At 35.6% G+C, this 22,090-nt stretch overlaps 1 protein-coding gene across 5 annotated transcripts in view; it reads right to left on the bottom strand.

Annotated features, from left to right (window-relative positions):
* The window catches only part of CNTN5 (contactin 5), a 1,277,146-nt gene that overhangs the window by 63,100 nt on the left and 1,191,956 nt on the right, over window positions 1–22,090 (bottom strand). For all 5 annotated transcript variants that reach the window (XM_072795132.1, XM_072795133.1, XM_072795136.1 and 2 more), the window contains one exon: window positions 7,120–7,269. In XM_072795132.1, coding sequence (XP_072651233.1) covers window positions 7,120–7,269 — 150 coding nt within the window. The remainder of the gene's footprint in view (window positions 1–7,119; window positions 7,270–22,090) is intronic.

Here is a 22,090-nt window from a genome sequence, read left to right as displayed (position 1 = left end):
TAAAAGTTCAGCATTGAGTCTATGCATATGTAATCTTGAAGGAGATTATTCTTTTGGAAATCTGGATAATATTGTTCAGATAGTATGGAATTATACTTTCAGTTTTGGCTCAGCTTGTTTTAATTTGGAAATCTAGGCAATATACCATTTTTTTTAATTTACAAAAGGATTATTTTAGAAAATGTAATATTTCTCTGATTTATGAATTTTCTTATAAATGGTAACAGTCTTTTGACAGCTTTTGCACAGGAGGTTAATATATGCAATAAATGGTGTTTACCTCAACTAATATTCCCAGCTTTATTTTTATGGATCCACAAGGAAATATAAGCAGAAGATGGGTAAAAAAAAAATCTTCAAATGAGATTTGTTGATGCATGTGATAAAAAGAGGAGAAGGAAAAAGCAAGAGGAAGAAGGTAGCAGGGAAGGCACGTAATTTAAAATCACTATCTTTGGTGGAAGGTTATAGATCTCTAGCTTTACTTCTTAACCGGAGACCTTGTGCACATTTTTAAAACTTTCTAATTCTGTTTTCTCATCTGTAAAATGAGGATAAACACTTCTTGCTTTAGAGGGTTTATGTGACAATTAAATGATATAATAAAGGGCAGGTACTTAGAATTAGAGCCTGGAATATGGTTCATGATTTATCACTGGTTTATGGTATAATGGAGATAGGAAGATATGAAAGTCATACTTGAGTGTCTCACATTTACTCCTGGGTTGATAACTTTTCATCACCCTTTATCTTGCATGCTCAAGTCTTCTACTGCTCTTCCATCACTTCACTATTAATAAGAACATGACATGCCTAAAAATTAGCCAGACTAAAAGAAAAAAGTCAGACTTCTTTTACAAAGGCTTTTGTTAAAATTACCATCTCTGCTTGCAAAATGCCTCTGAAAATGGAGACTTATTTTTTTGAATTTATTTTGTAGAAAAGACTTGCCTGGATCAAAGTGATTTCATGATTCAAAAATACTATCTGCTTCACTTAATAGTATTTTCTTTTGGATTTTTAAAATTATTTCAGCTGAAGGCTTAATTTTTTAATATAGTATTTTCTCAGAAATATATACTGGAGAGACCTTTAAAAACACTATAGATATCTGTCTTTTCTCTGCACACATCAGTGTCTGACAACAGTGGATTTTCTAATTGCCCCCTAAAAGTAATTCTGCCTGAATTCCATTTGGTCTGGCCTTCAAAGTCCCATTAAATGCCATTTATAAGGCCAATATGCATAATCCCAGAGAGAACTAATTCAACTCCATCTTATAATAGTATTTTATTGTGTTCCTTCCATAATTTTTAAACTCACTGAAATATTCTAAGTAATTATGGACAAGAGCTGTGAAGATACAAATGGAACAAAGCAAGATCCTTTCAGAAGTAGGAAGAAAATGTATAGTGCAAAAAACTATAATAGGAAATTAAATAAGACTTCTGGACTTGAGATAAGTCAGATGTAACCTCAATTGCTAAAGTGAGGTTGGCTAAACCAAACCACAGAATTGCTTAAGAATCACAGAAACCAAATTTTATGATCCTTTTCCATTGCCCCCTTCTAGCTCACATGTATAGGATTTTAGCCTAAGGAAAATTTTGGAAGAAGACTGTCAGTTTAGTAGATAAATGCACTCTGGCATCTCCCTCCAACCTTAGCTGTTGATAAGAGAGAAATGATACTGTCATTTTCCTCTAAAGCTACGAGAGAAGAGGAGAAAAACACTGCTGCAGAGGGTACAGATGCTTATGCTTACATCCTGGCTGAATGCTCTTGAGCTTCAGAATTTTGCAATATGACCCAGCCCAATGCTATACTACCAGAGTGGAGACCAAAATATATCTTGAGGACATCTTTGAGAACATGGATTTGGTAGGTAAAGAATGTGATTACCGTGGGTCAAATGGACACTGTGGAAGACAAGTTTAAATAGGCTTGTTGGGATCACACTCAATTAAGCTGCCTGGTAGGGAATAGGATAATCTCCAAAGAACCCAAAGTATCCTGTAACAGAAAGAAGCAGCATGTGGACAAATGCTGTCACATACTGCACACAACACTCCATGTGAGTATTACAGATTGTACTAGCTAAGTAGATTTCTTCTTCTTATCTGGCCTAGGAAGTGCCTGGGGCAGCAGCTGGAAGGTGAGGGAAGTGAAAAGAAGAAAAAAGACAAATCATAGCCCTTGGGTCAAGCCCTTGAGATAGAGGAAGAGAAAGCATGGAGCTAGATGTGAAATTAAAGTTCTTATTTAAATTAAAATTGAGATTTTTTTTTAAATTGAGATTTTTAATACTTGAAAATGAGACTGCCCTAATACCTAAAAGTGCTATATATATATATATATTTAGTTGAGGCTAAGGTCAGATGAAGCATAATGGAGAGCAATGGTGGTAGAAGAATAAAACTATTGTCTGTTTAAATTCTACAGAGTTCAGTCTGTATAGTAAACTACATAACTATGATTTAGTGCAGAGAATGCTAAGGCTAGGAAAGATTTTCATTTGATTATCTACTTGATACTCATATTTATCTGGTTGAGCCTTAATTTTTAAATGTAGACAAATTATTTTGCTTTGTGTGGGCTGAAATATGTGTGTGTCATTTTCCATTTCAGAGTCAAAAAAGAATGGCAGGTCAGAATGCAATGTGTTAAACAACTAGAAAGCTATATGAATGTGGAACATAATTTTTAAGCAAGTTCTTTCATTGATCGCATTTTTTTTCTGCTCCTTCTGTCTTTTCTATGCTATAACAAGCAAAGAAAATGGCCACATGTTGGGACAATATCACAATTCTTTTATAGACTGATATCTGGGTAGATAACAAAAATAGCATGGTAAAGTTAAACAGAGGTGGAGACAGATTTAGGGGAGAGGCATGCTCTGTACTGTGCACCACCTTCTGAAAGGCTCTCTTGACTCCCAAGCATCAGGTGAACTGAGTGGCCAGACTTGCTGGTACATAGTCTGCAGCAGAGACTTCTCAACAGAAGGGCATCTTGGAGGAGCCAGATGCAGGCCAAGAGACTGGGTGACTCTTACTATATCAACAAAAAGACATTCCATTGAACAAAGAAATAACTCCTTAAATTCATGATGATGATGATGATGATGATGATGATGATGATGATGGTAAATGGTTAATATAAAGCATTTACCATGTGCCAGGCACTATGTTAAGCTCTTTGAATACATTATATTATTTAATAGAGTGAGCTAATAGAGTAGTAGGTTGTGATTCTGTCTCCATTTTATAAAGTGAGAAAATCAAGCCTTGAGCAATATATATATCTTAACTATGTTCACTGGCAGTAAACAATGGGAAACATGGATCCAGATCTGCCTAATTCCACAACTTAAACTCCTAATTACAGGTAGAAAATAGAATCATCTTTTCTCTCTTTTTTTTCACTCCAATCTCTCTCTATTTCATCATAATTTGAAATAAAGAACTGCAAATATTGAGATTTATACCAAGAGCTTTGCTAATAATAGACATTTTTATATTGTAGAGAAGACCAAACCTTTCTAAATAATAGGTTGCATAGTTAACTCTCTCTTATCTCCTTTCAAAAATTGTTATTATATATATATAAACTTTTATATATATATAAACTTTTACATATAAACTTATATAAAATTATATATATATATATATATATACATATATATATATATATATATATATATATAACTTATAGTATGTTTGGGTGGCTTAGTTAGTTAAACGTCTGACTCTTGATTTTGGCTCAGGTCATTATTTCAGGGTCATGAGCTCTGGGAGTTGGGCTCCATGCTCTGCATGGGAGTCTTCTTGGGATTCTCTCTCTTTCTGCCCTTCCTCCTGCTTGCATGCACATGCATGCACAAGCATGATGTCTCTCTCTTTCTCTTTCAAATAAAATAAATAAATAAAATCTTTAAAAAATAAATACAAAACTTATGGAATGTAAAATTCCAATTAAATGATAGAATTGCTATTGTTGTATTCATTTTTACACATTTTTCCATTTCTATTATAGTGTATATTTCAAATTCATTTCCTGAGATGTGATTTTTTTTAGTTGAATGTCCTCATTTTATTGTATTTATTTTTTTATTTAATTTTATTTTTTAAAGATTTTATTTATTCATGAGAAAAATAGAGAGAGAAGCAGAGACACACACAGAGGGAGATGCAGGCTCCCTATAAGGAGCTTTATTTGGGACTCGATCTTGGGACTCCGGGATCACACCCTGAGCTGAAGGCAGGGTTCAACTGCTGAGCCAACTAGGAGTCCCGAGTGTCCTCATTTTAAATAATGGAGAAAGCATTGCTATTACACAACCCAAAATCATATACTGGTTTGACGATGGCAACACATTTCCAAAATTAAACAGAAGGTTACATTTATCTATCATCTATCTATGTCTATCATCTAATTAAAGCTTGTAAGAGAATTGTACTATAAATAAGTAAATATGGATGTATGCTAAAGTAAAACATATGTATATTATTATTTTGATATTCTACTAATAAGAAATAAGACTGAACCTATGTTTCTTATATTTACCGACTGCTAGGGGTATTTTGAGGACTGTAAAATTCAAAATGTACCTTTGAGTAAATTTCAAAATATATCCTAGAGGAAATTGCAAAGAAAAATTAACCTTGTCTGGTGTGTTGGAAAGAAAGAATTCCAAAGTAAAAATGCTTTACTAAACCTGCCTTGGAATTTAGAATATTCTGGTAAATAGGAGAATTTTAAAAGAACATAAAATGTTCAACTCAGTACCTTGAATGTGACACCTTTTCTCTTAGTATCTCTGTTGATTTTCAGAGATTACTTGGTCAATTAGAATAGCATCATCTTTTAAAATACAGGACATGTACTTAAAGAGCCAGAGTTTGCAATTTGAGAGGACATCTCTGGATATTTGTGTCCCTTTTAATCTGTGCTGCCTGATAAAACAGGCACAAATGTCAACACTTGCTTCAATGCTATTAGTAGCTCTAGCCCTGTATGGTACCAAAACACAAGAAACATAAAGTAGGCACTACAAGCCTTCCTCATTAACTTTTAAAGGGGAGTATTTCATGCATTTTTCATGCTATTTCTTTTCTCTTCCATGAGATTTTAATGGACTAAAGTATGCCATGTATATAGAACTCATAATAAAATGGAGAGGCAGGAACTATATGATTGAGGTAACTGCTGGAAGAGATGAGATGAGGGGACGAGTCTTTCAGAATGTATCATCTGAATGCAATTTAGCATGAAAAGTAACAGTGCTTTTGCTATAATCTTTTTTAATAGTGCAAGGGGATTCATACTTTAAAAAGTCTAAAAGGATTATTCATCCCAAACGGATTATTTATTTTCAAAATGAATATTTATAGAGAGCCTCTGTATTAGGCAGTAATCTTTGCCTTTGTTTAAACACAATTAGTAATATGCAAAATAAAGCAGTCCTTTTAGAAAATATGTGAGCATAAGTACTAATACTGGCAGTCATGTCAATATATGCAAAGTGAGTACATGAAATGAGGAATAACTCACCTGTTATACTCTTAATTAGTGAATACCTGTACACAATGAAAGCATGACTGATTTATGAATGCATGAAAATCTAACCAGGTAATTAAGGTTCAATTTAAAATTCACACTATTGAAAAAGTAGCAGAAAAAACAACTTGTACTAGACAAATCACAAAAGCAGAAAAGTTGGATTTTCTGTGAATGAATCTTTTCCAACATATTTAGGCTACTTTATCTTTTTATTTTCTTGCTTGCTTAATTTTTATATAGAAATAATATGAACATTTTTGTACAGTTATTCCTACTTAGTGCAATTAATTAACCATTTGTTTTTTTTTCTCTCTTTTTTAAAGGGTCAGACCTAGTGTGTTTTAGAGAAAGGATTCTTTTGTAATTTATTTTAATTATTATAAGCTTTGTTCAATTTATAAAAAGTCACAAATCACATTTTTTGGTCCAACGGACAGTTAGTCTTCTATGTATATGTAATTCTTACCTAGGTACTAGTGTGGATAGGAGCATATGAAGGAAATAAAAGAAATATTCCCTTTTAATCTTTCTACAAAAACATACACAGTACCAGTGCCAGACACCATTCTAGGTGCTGATGATAGAACACTAAAAAATTAGACACAAATCCTTATTCTCTGTGCACTTATATTCTAAGATTATTGAGATTCAGATATTATCATTGAGTGTAAAAATGTTAAAATTTGTTTTTTCCCTCCCTGTATTTGCAATCTACTCCCTTTCCTCTGTTTTCAGATTGTTTTCATCAATAGTATTGACATTTATGTTTGACTAAGCTAGTGACCTACTACACACTTTTTAACATACAATTTTACAGAGACATGAGAGATGAATCTCAATAAAACTTTGTTCAAAATAGTCAAAATTTTACTAAAATTTTAAATTTATTTTTCTCTTTCCAGATGCCAGGCAAGATATTTTAAAATTGTTTTTAAATAAAGCAGTTTTTAAATAAAGCTGCTAATTCCCCTATGTGACTACTAGAAATATTTTCGAGATACTTCCTTCCAAAAGACCAGAAGGATGCTGTGTTTTCCAAGTCAGGAAGCATATGAATATTTATTGTACTCATAGATATCAAGCACTAGGCAAGTTAAGATGATGTTTGCCTTTGCAGAGTATAATTTATGCTAGGTCCGTTGGTGAAGGGCAACATAGAGGGTACTAAGGAAGTACACTGCAATTACAGCTAATTTGTAACACTGGAGAGAAAGAGGGTGGGTCTATCTACGCTGAATTTTATGGAATTACTATATCGAATGAGTATATAATTAGAAAAATAAACTAACTGGTTCAATTTCATGGTAACCTGAAGATGAATGCTAGGGTTGGGAGGAAATTGAAGTATCTAGATGGTTTTGTGGAAACAAGAGGAAAAAGATCTGAAAACAAAATGGAAGAATTTTTTAAAGGAAATAATTTCATGATGTCTTAGGTAAATGAATCAGGAAAAATTATACTAAATAAAGCAAGTACCCTGGCTAATTCAACTTGTTTTCAAAGTAGTTAGAGGCCTGCCAAATTGAATCAGAATTCAGACTCTCCAAAATTTCTTACCTGCTTCATTTGTGCGGATCATTCGAGATGGGGTGCTTGGATCTCCAGTCCCAATTGGATTGGTGGCCACCACTCTAAATTCATATTCCACCCAGGGGTTAAGGTCCACTGCCATGGCTGACTCTAGGTCCCCTGTTATAATTTCTGGGACTACAGAGAGGAAAGAGATTTTGTGGCATTAGGAAGACCCCGAAATAGTTATAAATGGCAATCCAGGATATCATGGGTACTACCAGAATCAGCAGACTGATGCATAATTCCTTATTACATATGGTCATGGTGTCACCTCTGGTCTCATTAGTAAAGTGAAAACTAATCTTCAGGGAGTAAGCACTTGCACACGTCAAAGATTGTTTTAGCTAATTAGAAATCTTTTGTCTCATCTTTATACATACATTGCTATAACATAGCTTGCCATTATGTATACTAAAAATCATTTTGTCGATCCCTTAGCCTCAAATAAGAGGGCAACTAGTGCTATTTGAGCAAATAGTTCTGAATTTTCTTGAGCAGTTTGCCTCTTGCAGTTCTGGCAAACATGCTTAGCCACTGGGCAGTTCAACATTTTTTTAAATTTTTATTTATGATAGTCACAGAGAGAGAGAGGGGGGCAGAGACATAGGCAGAGGGAGAAGCAGGCTCCATGCACCGAGAGCCTGACGTGGGATTCGACCCCGGGTCTCCAGGATCGCGCCCTGGGCCAAAGGCAGGCGCCAAATTGCTGCGCCACCCAGGGATCCCCACTTGGCAGTTCAAAGCAGCAGATTAAGAATATACCTCTTTAATTAAAAACCTCCAGTGTGTGGGATCTAAGCAAAAGCTCTTCTTGGAGTAACTTTTGTACTATATTTTGATTTTATTAAAGCATAAAGTTGTCAATACAATTGTCACAGAGTGAAATGCTTTTTTACATAGTATACATGCTCTATTTGGGACTGATTTTCCTGTTCATTCATCTCTGCTGTCTAGGAAATATTTCTGCAAGAACATTTGTTACAGGGGTGATAATAGAGAAAAGGGAGAACTTCCCAAATGCAAATTAAGCAAATTTTAACATTGCTTACATCAAAATATGATCTCATCACTTCTTTTTGCAGCAAAACTTCTTAAAAGAGTTATCTATATTTTCCTTCTCTCCTTTTTCCTTTTTTAAAATTGAATTAATATACTGTGATATATTAGTTTCAGTTGTACAAATAATGATTCAAAATTTTATTCATTACTCAGTGCTCATCAGGATAAGTGTACTCTTGATTTCCTTGATCTTTTTACCCTTTGCCCTACCTACTTCCCTTCTAGCAACCACTAGTTTGTTCTCTGTATTTAAGAGTCTGTTTTTTTTGTTTGTCTCTTTTTTTATGTTTGTTTTGTTTTTTAAATTCCACATATAAGTGAAATCATGGTATTTGTCTTTCTGTGACTAATATACTTCACTTAGCATTATAATCTCTAAGTCCATCCATGTTGTTGCAAATAACAATTTCTCATTCTTTCTTATGGCTTTTTAATTCCATTGTATATATGTAGCATATCTTCTTTTCTCAACTCTTCTATCAATGGACACTTGCATTCCTTCCCTATCTTGACTATTAAAAATAAAGCTGCAATGAATACAGGGGTAAATCTATCTTTTCAAAATATGTTTTCTTTTACTTTGGGTAGATAGCAAGTAGTGGAATTACTTATTCATATGGTAATTCTATTTTTAATTTTTTTGAGGAACCTTCATACTGTTTTCCACAATGACTGCATCAATTTGCATTCCTACCAACAATGCATGAAGCTTCCTCTTCCTCTACATCATTGCCAGCACTTGTTATTGCTTTGTCTTCTTGATACTAACCATTCTGACAAGTAGATATTTCATCGTGGTTTTGATGTGTATTTCCCTGATGATTAGTGATATTGAGAATCTTTTTATATGTCTGTTGACCCTTTGGATGTCTTCTTTGGAAAAATGTCTATTCAAGTCTTCTGTCAATTTATTTATTTTTATTTTTTAATAATAAATTTATTTTTTATTGGTGTTGAATTTGCCAACAAACAGAATAACACCCAGGGCTCAACCCGTCAAGTGCCCCCCTCAGTGCCTGCCACCCAGTCATCCCCACCCCCGCGCATCTCCCCTTCCACCACCCCTAGTTCGTTTCCCAGACTTAGGAGACTTCCATGTTCTGTCCCGCTTTCTGCTATTTCCTACCCATTTCTTCTCCCTTCCCCTCTATTCCCTTTCACTATTATTTATATTCCCCAAATGAATGAGACCAAATAATGTTTGTCCTTCTCCGATTGACTTACTTCACTCAGCATAATACCCTCCAGTTCCAAACATGTCGAAGCAAATAGTGGGTATTTCTCATTTCTAATGGCTGAGTAATATTCCATTGTATACATAGACCACATCTTCTTTATCCATTCATCTTTCGATGGACACCGAGGCTCCTTCCACAGTTTGGCTATTGTGGACATTGCTGCTAGAAACATCGGGGTGCAGGTGTCCTGGCGTTTCACTGCCTCTGTATCTTTGGGGTAAATCCCAAAGATTGCTGGGTCGTTGGGCAGATCTATTTTTAACTTTGAGGAACCTCCACACAGTTTTCCAGAGTGGCTGCACCAGTTCACATTCCCACCAACAGTGCAGGAAGGTTCCCTTTTCTCCGCATCCTCTCCAACATTTGTGGTTTCCTGCCTTGTTAATTTTCCCCATTCTCACTGGTGTGAGGTGGGATCTCATTGTGGTTTTGATTTGTATTTCCCTGATGGCAAGTGATGCAGAGCATTTTCTCATGTGCATGTTGGCCATGTCTAGGTCTTCCTCTGTGAATTTACTCTTCATGTCTTTTGCCCATTTCATGATTGGATTGTTTGTTTCTTTGGTGTTGAGTTTAATAAGTTTTTTATAGATCTTGGAAACTAGCCCTTTATCTGATATGTCATTTGCAAATATCTTCTCCCATTCTGTAGGTTGTCTTTTAGTTTTGTTGACTGTATCCTTTGCTGTGCAAAAGCTTCTTATCTGGATGAAGTCCCAATAGTTCATTTTTGCTTTTGTTTCTCTTGACTTCGTGGATGTATCTTGCAAGAAGTTACTGTGGCCGAGTTCAAAAAGGGTGTTGCCTGTGTTCTCCTCTAGGATTTTGATGGACTCTTGTCTCACATTTAGATCTTTCATCCATTTTGAGTTTATCTTTGTGTATGGTGAAAGAGAGTGGTCTAGTTTCATTCTTCTGCATGTGGATGTCCAATTTTCCCAGCACCATTTATTGAAGAGACTGTCTTTCTTCCAATGGATAGTCTTTCCTCCTTTATCGAATATTAGTTGACCATAAAGTTCAGGGTCCACTTCTGGGTTCTCTGTTCTGTTCTATTGATCTATGTGTCTGTTTTTGTGCCAGTACCACACTGTCCTGATGACCACAGCTTTGTAGTACAACCTGACATCTGGCATTGTGATGCCCCCAGATATTGTTTTCTGTTTTAAAATTCCCCTGGCTATTCGGGGTCTTTTCTGATTCCACACAAATCTTAAAATAATTTGTTCTAACTCTGAAGAAAGTCCATGGTATTTTGATAGGGATTGCATTAAACGTGTACATTGCCCTGGGTAACATTGACATTTTCACAATATTAATTCTGCCAATCCATGAGCATGGAATATTTTTCCATCTCTTTGTGTCTTCCTCAATTTCTTTCAGAAGTGTTCTGTAGTTTTTAGGGTATAGATCCTTTACCTCTTTGGTTAGGTGTATTCCTAGGTATCTTATGCTTTTGGGTGCAATTGTAAATGGGATTGACTCCTTAATTTCTCTTTCTTCAGTTTCATTGTTAGTGTATAGAAATGCCACCGATTTCTGGGCATTGATTTTGTATCCTGCCACGCTGCCAAATTGCTCTATGAGCTCTAGCAATCTTGGGGTGGAGTCTTTTCAGTTTTCTATGTAGAGTATCATGTCATCAGCGAAAAGGGAGAGTTTGACTTCTTCTTTGCCAATTTGAATGCCTTTAATGTCTTTTTGTTGTCTGATTGCTAAGGCTAGGACTTCCAGTACTATGTTGAATAGCAGTGGTGAGAGTGGACATCCCTGTCTTGTTCCTGATCTTAGAGGAAAGGCTCCCAGTGCTTCCCCATTGAGAATGATATTTGCTGTGGGCTCTTCGTAGATGGCTTTTAAGATGTTGAGGAATGTTCCCTCTATCCCTACACTCTGATGAGTTTTGATCAGGAATGGATGCTGTATTTTGTCAAATGCTTTCTCTGCATCTATTGAGAGGATCATATGGTTCTTGTTTTTTCTCTTGCTGATATGATCAATCACATGGATTGCTATATGAGTGTTGAACCAGCCTTGCATCACAGGGATAAATCCCACTTGGTCATGGTGAATACTCTTCTTAATGTATTGTCATATCCTATTGGCTAGTATCTTGTTGAGAATTTTTGCATCCATGTTCATCAGGGATGTTGGTCTGTAATTCTCCTTTTTTGGTGGGGTCTTTGTCTGGTTTTGGAATTAAGGTGATGTTGGCCTCATAGAACGAATTTGGAAGTACTCCATCTCTTTCTATCTTTCCAAACAGCTTTAGGAGAATAGGTATGGTTTGTTCTTTAAACGTTTGATAGAATTCCCCAGGGAAGCCATCTAGCCCTGGACTTTTGTGTCTTGGGAGGTTTTGGATGACTGCTTCAATTTCCTCCCTGGTTATTGGCCTGTTCAGGTTCTCTATTTCTTCCAGTTCCAGTTTTGGTAGTTTGTGGCTTTCCAGAAATGTGTCCATTTCTTCTAGATTGCCTAATTTATTGGCGTATAGCTGTTCATAATATGTTTTTTAAATCATTTCTATTTCCTTGGTGTTGGTAGTGATCTCTCCTTTCTCATTCATGATTTTATTAATTTGAGTCTTCTCTCTCTTCTTTTTAATAAGGCTGGCTAATGGTTTATCTATCTTATTAATTCTTTCAAAGAACCAACTCTGTTCTGTTGATCTGTTCCACAGTTCTTCTGGTCTCGATTTCGTTGAGTTCTGCTCGAATCTTTATTAACTCTCTTCTTCTGCTGGGTGTAGGACCTATTTGCTGTTTTTTCTCCAGCTCCCTTAGGTGTAAGGTTATGTTTTGTATTTGAGTTCTTTCCAGTTTTTGGATGGATGCTTGTATTGCGATGTATTTCCCCCTCAGGACTGCTTTTGCTGCATCCCAAAGGTTTTGAACGGTTGTATCTTCAATCTCATTATTTTCCATGAATTTTTTAATTCTTCCTTAATTTCCTGGTTGACCCTTTCATCTTTTAGCAGGATGGTCCTTAACCTCCACGTGTCTGAAGTCCTTCCAAACTTCTTGTTGTAATTTAGTTTTAATTTTAAGGCATTATGGTCTGAGAATATGCAGGAGACGATCCCAATCTTTTAGTATTGGTTAAGACCTGATTCGTGACCCGGTATGTGGTCTATTCTGGAGAATGTTCCATGTGCACTTGAGAAGAATGTGTATTCAGTTGGGTTTTGATGTAAAGTTCTGTAGATATCTGTGAAATCCATCTGGTCCAGTGTATCATTTAAAGCTCTCGTTTCTTTGGAGATGTTGTGCTTAGAAGACCTATCGAGTGTAGAAAGCACTAGATTGAAGTCACCAAGTATAAGTGTATTATTATCTAAGTATGTGTTAACTTTGGTTATTAATTGATGGATATATTTGGCAGCTCCCACATTCGGGGCATATATATTGAAGATTGTTAAGTCCTCTTGTTGGATAGATCCTTTAAATATGAGATAGTGTCCCTCTTCATCTCTCACTACAGTCTTCAGGGTAAATTTTAGTTTATCTGATACAAGGATGGCTACCCCTGCTTCTTTTTGAAGACCATTTGAATGGTAAATGGTTCTCTAACCTTTTATTTTAAGGCTGTAGGTGTGCTTCTGTCTAAATGAGTCCCTTGTAGACAGCATATAGATGGGGCTTGCTTTTTTATCCAGTCTGACACCCTGTGCCTTTTGATGATTAGCCCATTAACGTTCAGAGTTACTATTGACAGATATGAGTTTAGTGTCATCATGATATCTATTCAGTCGGTGTTTTTGTGGATTGTTCCATTGGACTTCTTCTTAAAGTGGAATTTTGAGAGTCCCCCTTAAAATTTCTTGCAGAGCTGGTTTGGAGGTCACATATTCTTTCAGTTGCTGCCTGTCTTGGAAGCTCTTTATCTCTCCTTCCATTCTGAATGAGAGCCTTGCTGGATAAAGTATTCTTGGTTGCATGTTTTTCTCATTTAGGATCCTGGGATCCCTGGGTGGCGCAGCGGTTTGGCGCCTGCCTTTGGCCCAGGGTGCGATCCTGGAGACCCGGGATCAAATCCCACATCGGGCTCCCGGTGCATGGAGCCTGCTTCTCTCTATGCCTCTCTCTGTGTGTGTGTGTGTGTGTGTGTGTGTGTGTGTGTGTGACTATCATAAATAAATAAAAATTTAAAAAAAAGAATATAGGACCCTGAATATATCCTGCCAGTCCTTTCTGGCCTGCCAGGTCTCTGTGGAGAGGTCTGCTGTTACCCTAATACTCCTCCCCATAAAAGTCAGGGATATCTTGTCTCTTGCTGCTTTAAGATCTTCTCTTTATCTTTGGAATTTGCACGCTTAACTATTAGATGTCAAGGTGTTGAACGGTTTTTATTGATTTGGGGTGGGGGATCTCTCTATTTCCTGGATCTGAATGCCTGTTTCCCTTCCCAGATTAGGAAAGTTTTCAGCTATGATTTGTTCAAATACATATTCTGGACCTCTGTCCCTTTCGGCACCTTCGGGAACCCCAATTAAACATAGGTTTTTCTTTGTCAGGCTGTCACTTATTTCCCTTAATCTATCCTCATGATCTTTTGTTTGTCCCTTTTTTCTTCAGTTTCCCTCTTTGCCATCAACTTGTGTTCTATGTCACTCACTCGTTCTTCCACCTTGTTAACCCTCGTCGTTAGGACTCCTAGTTTGGATTGCATCTCACATGATTGATTTTTAATTTCTGCCTGATTAGATGTAAATTCTGCAGTCATGAAGTCTCTTGAGTCCTTTATGCTTTTTTCTAGAGCCACCAGTAGCTGTATAATAGTGCTTCTAAATTGGCTTTCTGACATGGAATTGTAATCCAGATTTTGTAACTCTGTGGGAGAGAGGACTGTTTCTGATTCTTTCTTTTGAGGTGAGGTTTTCCTTCTAGTCATTTTGCTCAGTGCAGAGTGGCCAAAAACAAGTTGTATTGGGAAAAGGAGAAAAAAGAGAGAAGAGAAAGAAGGAAAGAAAGAGAAAAAAAGAAAAAAAGAGAAAAAAAGAAGAAAAAAAAAAAGGAGGGGGAAGCAAACAGGAAAAAAAAAAAAAAAAAAACAACCCAAAAAACAAAAAACAAGGGGGAGTATCCTGTGATACAGTATACTGTAAATCCCTTGACTTCCCCTGGAACTTTCCAGTGCTGCTTGGTCAATTATTTCTTTTTTCCCCTCTCGGTCTAGGTGGTCTTCTGGGGGAGGGGCCTGTTGTGCTGATTCTCAGGTGTTAGCACTTGGGGGAGCTGCTCCGCCCCCTGCCTGGTGCAGGGCTCAGGGGGGCTGTTCACCCCGTGAGGCCCCAGGAGGAACAGCCCCAGTGGCGGGGCCAGCTCTGCAGCCCTGGAGTCAGCCCCCGCAGTAGCTCCGGAGCTCTCCGTCTGCAGGGCCTGGAGGCTCCGGGCGGGGCCGCTGATCTGCTCAGCTGGGGCAGGAGCGTCCTCGCTGTCCTGGGCCCTCCCGGCCTCTGCCTGTCCCGGGGGGAGGTCGGATCCTGGGCTGTGTCCCGGCGCCCTGTGCTCTGGAGCCTGTGCTGGTGGATTCGCTCCCAACCCCGCAGCCCCCTCCGCGGAGCCGCCCCCGAGCCCCCCGAGCTGCTCCGGGTCCCCCGTGCGCGCTGCAGCCCTTAGGGAGCTCGGGGCGCTCTCCCGGGGCGCAGGTGCCTGTCAGTGTCCCCGGGAGCCCGAGGGCATCCCCGCCCTCCTGGGTCCTGCTCCACCTCCCCGCGAGCCCCTTTCCCCTGGGAAGGTCGGTGCAGCTCCTGCGTCTCCGGGACGGGGTTCTCCTGTCCTGGGGACACTCGCCCCGGCCCCTCCCCCTTGGAGGCCTTTTGTGTCTTTACTTCTTTTCCCCGTCTTCCTACCTTGATAGAAGCGCGAACTCTTCTCACTGTAGCGTTCCAGCTGGTCTCTCTTTGAATCTCAGGCCGAATTCGTAGGTTTTCGGGATGATTTGAAGGTTTTCTAGGTAATTTGGTGGGGACAGGTGATTGGGGACCCTACTCTTCCGCCGTCTTGCCCCTCCCTTCCTCTGTCCATTTTTAAATCAGATTTTTTTTTAGTTTTTTATTTACATTTTTTTTAATTTGTTTTTTTTTTTTTTTTTTGGTGTTTTTTTCTTTTTTTTTTGTTTTTGTTTTTTGGTGTTGAGTTGTTCTTTATATATTTTGGATATTGACTGCTTTCCAGATATATCATTTACAAATATCCTCTACAACCTAGTAGGTTGTTTTTGTTTTGTTTTATTTTGTTAATGTTTCCTTCACTGTGAAAAAGCTTTTTATTTTGGTCTAATCCCAACAGTTTAATTTTGCTATTGTTTCTCTTGTATTAGGAAACATATTTAGAAAAATGTCACTGTGGCTGATGTCAAAGGAATTAATTGCTCCTTATGTTTTCTTTTAGGAATTTTATGGCTTCAGGTCTCACATTTAGGCCTTTAATCCATTTTGAGTTTATTTTTGTGTATGATGTAAGAAAGTGGTCCAGTTTTATTCTTTTGCATGTAGCTGCCTAATTTTCCTGGCACCACTTATTGAAGAGACTGTCTTTTCCCCATTATATATATATTCTTACCTCCTTTGTTGTAGATTAATTGACTACATATGTGTGGGTTTATATGGGGGCTTTGTATTCTGTTTGATCAATCTATGTGTTTATTTATGTGCCAGTACCATACTGTTTTTATTACTATAGCTATGTAGTGTATCTTGAAATCTGGGAATGTGATACGTCCAGCTTTGTTCTTTTTTCTCAAGATTGTTTTGGGATTATCAGGATCTTTTCTCAATACTTAAAAACTTAGTATTATTTGTTATATTTCTGTGAAAAATGCTACAGGCATTTTGATAAGGATTACTGTGGATAATCTGTGGATTGCTTTGGATACTATGGATATTTGAACAATATTTGTTATTCCAGTCCATGAGCATGAAATATCTTTTCATTTATTTGTGTTGATTTTAATTTCTTTCATCAGTGTTTTATAGTTTTCAAAGTATAGGTCTTTCACTTCCTTGGATAACCTTATTCCTAGGTGTTTTATTATTTTTGGTGTAACTATAAATGGAACTGTTTTCTTAATTTCTTTTTCTGCTACTTCATTACTATAATACAGAAATGCAACAGATTTCTGTATATTAATTTTGTATCTTGTGACTTCACTGAATTAATTTGAGTTCTAAATTTATTTTTATAGAGTCCTTCGGGTTTTTTTGTATCATGTCATCTGCAAATAGTGAGTTTTACTTCTTTCTTAACAATTTGATTGCCTGTTATTAATTTTTCTTGATTGCTATGGCTAGGAATTCCAGTATTATGATAAATAAAAGTGGTGAAAGTGGACATCTTTGTCTTGTTCCTGATCTTAGATGAGAGACTCTGAGTTTTCATCACTAAGTATGATGTTAGCTGGGAGTTTTTCATACATGGGCTTTATTATTTTAAGATGTATTCTTTCTATACCTACTTTGCTGTGTTTTTATCACAAATGGATGTTATACTTTGTCAAATGCTTTTTCTGCATCTATTGAGATAATAGGATTTTTATACTTTCACTAGTTAATGATATATATATCATAGTGCTTGATTTGCAAATATGAACTACTTTGTATCCCTAGAATAAATTCCACTTCATCCTGGTGAATGACTTCCTATTTGTTTTGAATTCATTCTTGTGAAACCTTAGTTATTATTTTACTAAAACTACTATTGTCAAAGTAACCAATGATCTCTATGTTGCTAAGATCAAGGATTAATTCTTAATCCTCATTATACTTCACATGTCAGTAGCATTTGGCATAGTTAATTACTTCTTTTTCCATGATGATTTTTTTCTTTTTTCTTCCAGGATATTACATTATCTTGGTTTTCTTTTTTAACCAAATGACTAGTTTTCCACTGTATCCTTTGCTTTTTTTCCTCTTCTCCACAATTTCTTACTATTGAAATGCTCTAGGGCTCAATTTTCATACTCTTCTCTATTTTGTGTTCATGTCCTTGGAGATGACATGCAGTCTTATGATTTTAAGAGAAATTTATTCCAGTAACATTCCAGTTTACAACTCTATTTTAAACCTCTCTCTTAAACTCTATCCTCATATATGCTATTGCCTATCTGTTGTCCTTAGGGGCCCCACCTCCAAATATTCACACTAGGAGTTAGGGCTTCATCATATAAACTCTGGAGGGGGGCACAATTCAGTCCATATCAGGCAGGTTGCAATTTTAAATAAAATGGTCAGGATAAGTCTCATTAAGGAGGCTCATTTGAGTGGGGTTTTAAAGCAGATGTGTATTTAGTTATGCCAATAAGAGGAACCATGCCAGATAAGAGGAACAACTAGTGCAAATAAGAAACATTATATGTAGGAGCATTAGAAGATCATTGAATCAGGAGCAAAGTAAGCATTAGTTAGAATGGTAGAAGATGAGTTTGGATAGAGATTGATAGAATAAGTCGTATAGGACTTGGGCTTTCATCCTGAGAGAAATGGAGAGACACTGGAAGATTGATGTTATGTTTTATCTTTTAATGCGTTAGTTCAAACTATGTCGAAAATAGGAAGTAATTAACATTTAATGAGGTAATAGGGGTGAGGCTCTTCTATGATAGAATTAGTATTCTTATAGGAAAGGATACCAGAGCATTCACTTCTTATTTCTCCCATGAGAGGACACAGTGAGAAGGCTGCTGCTACAAGCCAGGAGAAGAGTTCTCACCAGAAATTAAATCAAATTGGCTGTCACCTAGATCTTGGAATCCCAGCCTTTAGAACTATGAGAAGAATTTCTCTTATTTAAGCCACCAAATAAGCCACCAAATTTATAGTGTTTTGTAATGGCAGTCTGAGCAGACTAATACACTGCCCCTACCATAATACTTTTGAATCTCCTTACAATATTTCTTTAATCTTTCATTCAGTAACTTCTAAGATACTATATAATTTGTTTGTTTATTATGTTATCTGTTTATTGTTTGTCCTCACCGTGGAACATAATCTCCAGAGGGGTAGAGATTTTTATTTTGATTTGTTCACTCATATATCCTAAATGCCTGGAATACTACCTGGAAGGTGTTCAACAAATTTATATTGAATGAATGAAAAAGGAGTTCAAATTGTCAGGTATGATAAAAATTGGTACAGTTAATTTCTGTAAATGTGAAGTGATTATGTGAAGTAATTATTTCAGGCTTTACATTAAAAAAGAAAATATGAAATAAAAAATTCTTCCTCCCAAAGATACATGTATTTATATCTTCTTATCAATAACTATAGGTTTTATTTTTTATTATTATTTTTTTTAATAACTATAGGTTTTAAAGGCTTTGTCCCTCACCCTATATCCTCTCCCCATCCTTAAATCTAATATCTCTTTAAAAATAAAAACATTTATAAAGTCTAAGTTCCTTGCTACTTGTACGCACTATAAAACAATTATAAAATGTATATGTTGAAGGTATTAATATTTTTGATGAAAAATAATTATAAAATGTATATGTTGAAGGTATTAATATTTTTGATTAAATGACATTCAGTATGAAATAAATTAAAACAAATTTGTTAAAATAAAATTGAGATTTGATTTCAAATGCAATATCAGGGAGGTTAAAGACAGTTGAGATGGTATACTAAAATAATTATTTTAAAAGTCTTGGAGGTATCTTTTTATAAGGATCTGTTTTTCTGGAAGTATGGAGACAAGTTAGTTTCAAAGAAAACATTCAGCTTCAGTGAAACATCCCATAACTAAAAATAGTGGAGGATACCATATTTATTCAGGGAGAGAACCCTGTTAGAATGCCTTTCCTTGTAGAAGAATTGCAACCTAGAATTTAATTAAATAGTTAAACGTAAACTAAAGAAGCCTATCTTGTTGACAAATTTAATCAACCAATCAATCAATGGAAAATATATCCGCAGATAGAAATATATCCACTGAAAGAATAGTTAAGAAACATGTTTGAATTAAGTAAACAATGACCAATTAATTCTATGATTATAGGTAATTGGTTATTCTTAAATAGACACAATAAAATACCAAGGCAGTTAATAATTCAATAATAATGATGAGTAAAGTCAGATTTCCAAATCAAAAACAATTTGAACAGAAAAGGGATCTGCTAGTGAAATTATCTACTTCTTATGGCTATTTTCATACTTTCTTCAAAATGAATAATTTAGTCACATTCTTAGTCACCCAATTTTAATCTGATTTTTGAATGGGCAATACTGATAAGTTAATTCCATGTTTCATCAGCTAAAAGGTCCAGATGCAACTCATTATCTTATTTGTCAAAAATAAGTAGTTCACTAATTTTTTTTTTGTAATTATGGTGGTATATAAAGGAATCTTAAGTAATTTTTAAATACTATGAATTGCATTAACTTTATCACAGAGTCCAAACCTCAAACTAATTTTTTCCTTCTAACAGATATTTCTTCATTAGAGTTTATCTCTATTGAAATTTATTTTGATGAAGAACAACTATGAAAACAAAAGACCCACTGCTCCAAGGAAGCTGCTGTGGCTCTAGAGGGACTTCTTTACCTGCCACAGGCATGAAAAATTAGTGGTCAGATTTAGCTAGGGACTAAAACCATTGAAAACTATTACTTGAGAGCAGGCAAAAGTTGAGTACTGCTCCTTGGCATGCTTGCTTAGAGGATGGCATGCTAGACTTTGAGAAGTGAGTGACCTCATTAGATACTATGAAGGGCAAATAAAATTGATCACCTGCAGAAATATATTTTTGAGAAATATATATTTTCTTATTAATACAATAAAGCATAGATTTCTTAATAAGTAACTGCTGAACTAAATTTAAAAAGGAACCCTTAACTTAAAAATATTCCAGCCTTCAAATTATTTTAGAAAGATGAGAATGCAACTTTATAGTAGGGACTTCTAAAACAAATAAACCCCCAAATTAACATTAGTCTAAATGCCAAGACCTACACACACACACACACACACACACACACACAATCTCTTTCATTTTTTCTTGTGCCAAAAATCTACATATATATATGTGTATACACACACACATACATATTTATATTTCTATCTATCAAACAACAAAAAGTAGAAATAGGTGAACCAAGATATGTGAGAAATCAAGATATGAGAGTAACTAGGAACCTACCTATGGTTGGGTTAGGAAGAAGATTAGATGTACTGGATTGCCATGACATCTGTTAAGGTAGGAAGGATAAGAATATGTGGATGGAATGAATGAGGAAACATATGTATGTATTGCAATGTGCCCACAAGGAAAATGTCCCAAGAAGTAAGGGAAGTGTGGCAAAAGTGGGCATATAGCATATCTGTGAGTGCACAACACCAGATATAAGATGAACCCATCTTCTGGCTGCAAAGCAAAAGGTTTAGGCTGTCACACAAATGAAAAGATAAAAGCACTGGGGCAAAGATTAGAAGTATTCTTGAATAAACCTGTTTATGTGGCTTGACTTTATGATCTTTCCAGAATTATCTATTGAATGTAGAGATCCCCCAATTTCTTGGATCTACAGAGGTATCACAGGATTAGTGTGGAGCCAGAAATGAGGCTAATACACACAATTATATGTATTACAAATTAATATCTATATACATAGAGTATACTATGTTGATAATCAAAATCAAATCTATAAATTAATATAGGAACCTAATACTTAAAAAAAGTGAATTGTATTTTGTATGCAAATATAATTCCTCTCTCCCAAATTGTAAAATTTTATGCAAAACAAATTTTCTGTTTAAATAATTTATTATTTAAGCAGCAAAATGGACCACTCCACTTCTATAGCATTATGGTTAATTGAGTTTCATGGTTATTGCATTCAGTATTGCATACTGATTTATATTTCACTTATAAACAAATAAATCAATTTTATCCTTAGAAAATAAAATTACAAATTCTTACTCAGAATGGACAACTGCTTCTGAAGATTACATTTTATAGATATTGCATACTTTTAAATACCAACATGCTACATAAGTGTCTAATAACCATCAAGTGATCATAACTTCACGTATTCCTATAGACAGCTACACTTGGAGAAATGAGAATTTGGTTACAACATGGAAAGCAAATTATCAGGGAAGAAAATGACTTTAAGAATAGTGCGACTATTACACAAATGTCTTACAAGTAGACATTAAAATTCTGCCTTGTTTTAAACAATGTAACTTATGTTAGATTATCTTTTTCTAAGTAAAAAGATGTGTGACTATAAAGAGGTAGCACGAGGAACTGGAGTAATGGAAAAGTTCTGTACCCAATTTTCTTGGTGGTTACTTGAGGCTTCACAACAAAATCTCATAAAATTTTATGGAACCACACATTAAAAATTGTATATAAAAATTTGTGAAATCTGAATATAGTATATAGTATATAGATCAGTTAATAGCATTGTATCAATGTCAATTTTCTGATTTGATAATTGTACCATGGTTATGTAAAATATTATCATTAGGGAGAGCTGAGGAATGGGTCCATAGAAAATCTTTGTACTATTTGGCAACTTTCACATTGACCCTAAAGTTATTTCAATAAACAAATATAAATGATGTGGTCCTCTCTCAGGAATTGAGAGAAGAAAGCAAGAGAGCTTTTTCTTTTTCTTTTTTTTTTAATACAGATCACCGGGGGGCAGCCCTGGTGGC

This window comes from Canis lupus, chromosome 23 (genome assembly GCF_048164855.1).
Source record: "Canis lupus baileyi chromosome 23, mCanLup2.hap1, whole genome shotgun sequence".
NCBI classification, from domain to species: domain Eukaryota; kingdom Metazoa; phylum Chordata; class Mammalia; order Carnivora; family Canidae; genus Canis; species Canis lupus.
Note: the sequence above shows the minus strand (reverse complement) of the source record. Positions and strands in the feature narration are given on the sequence as shown.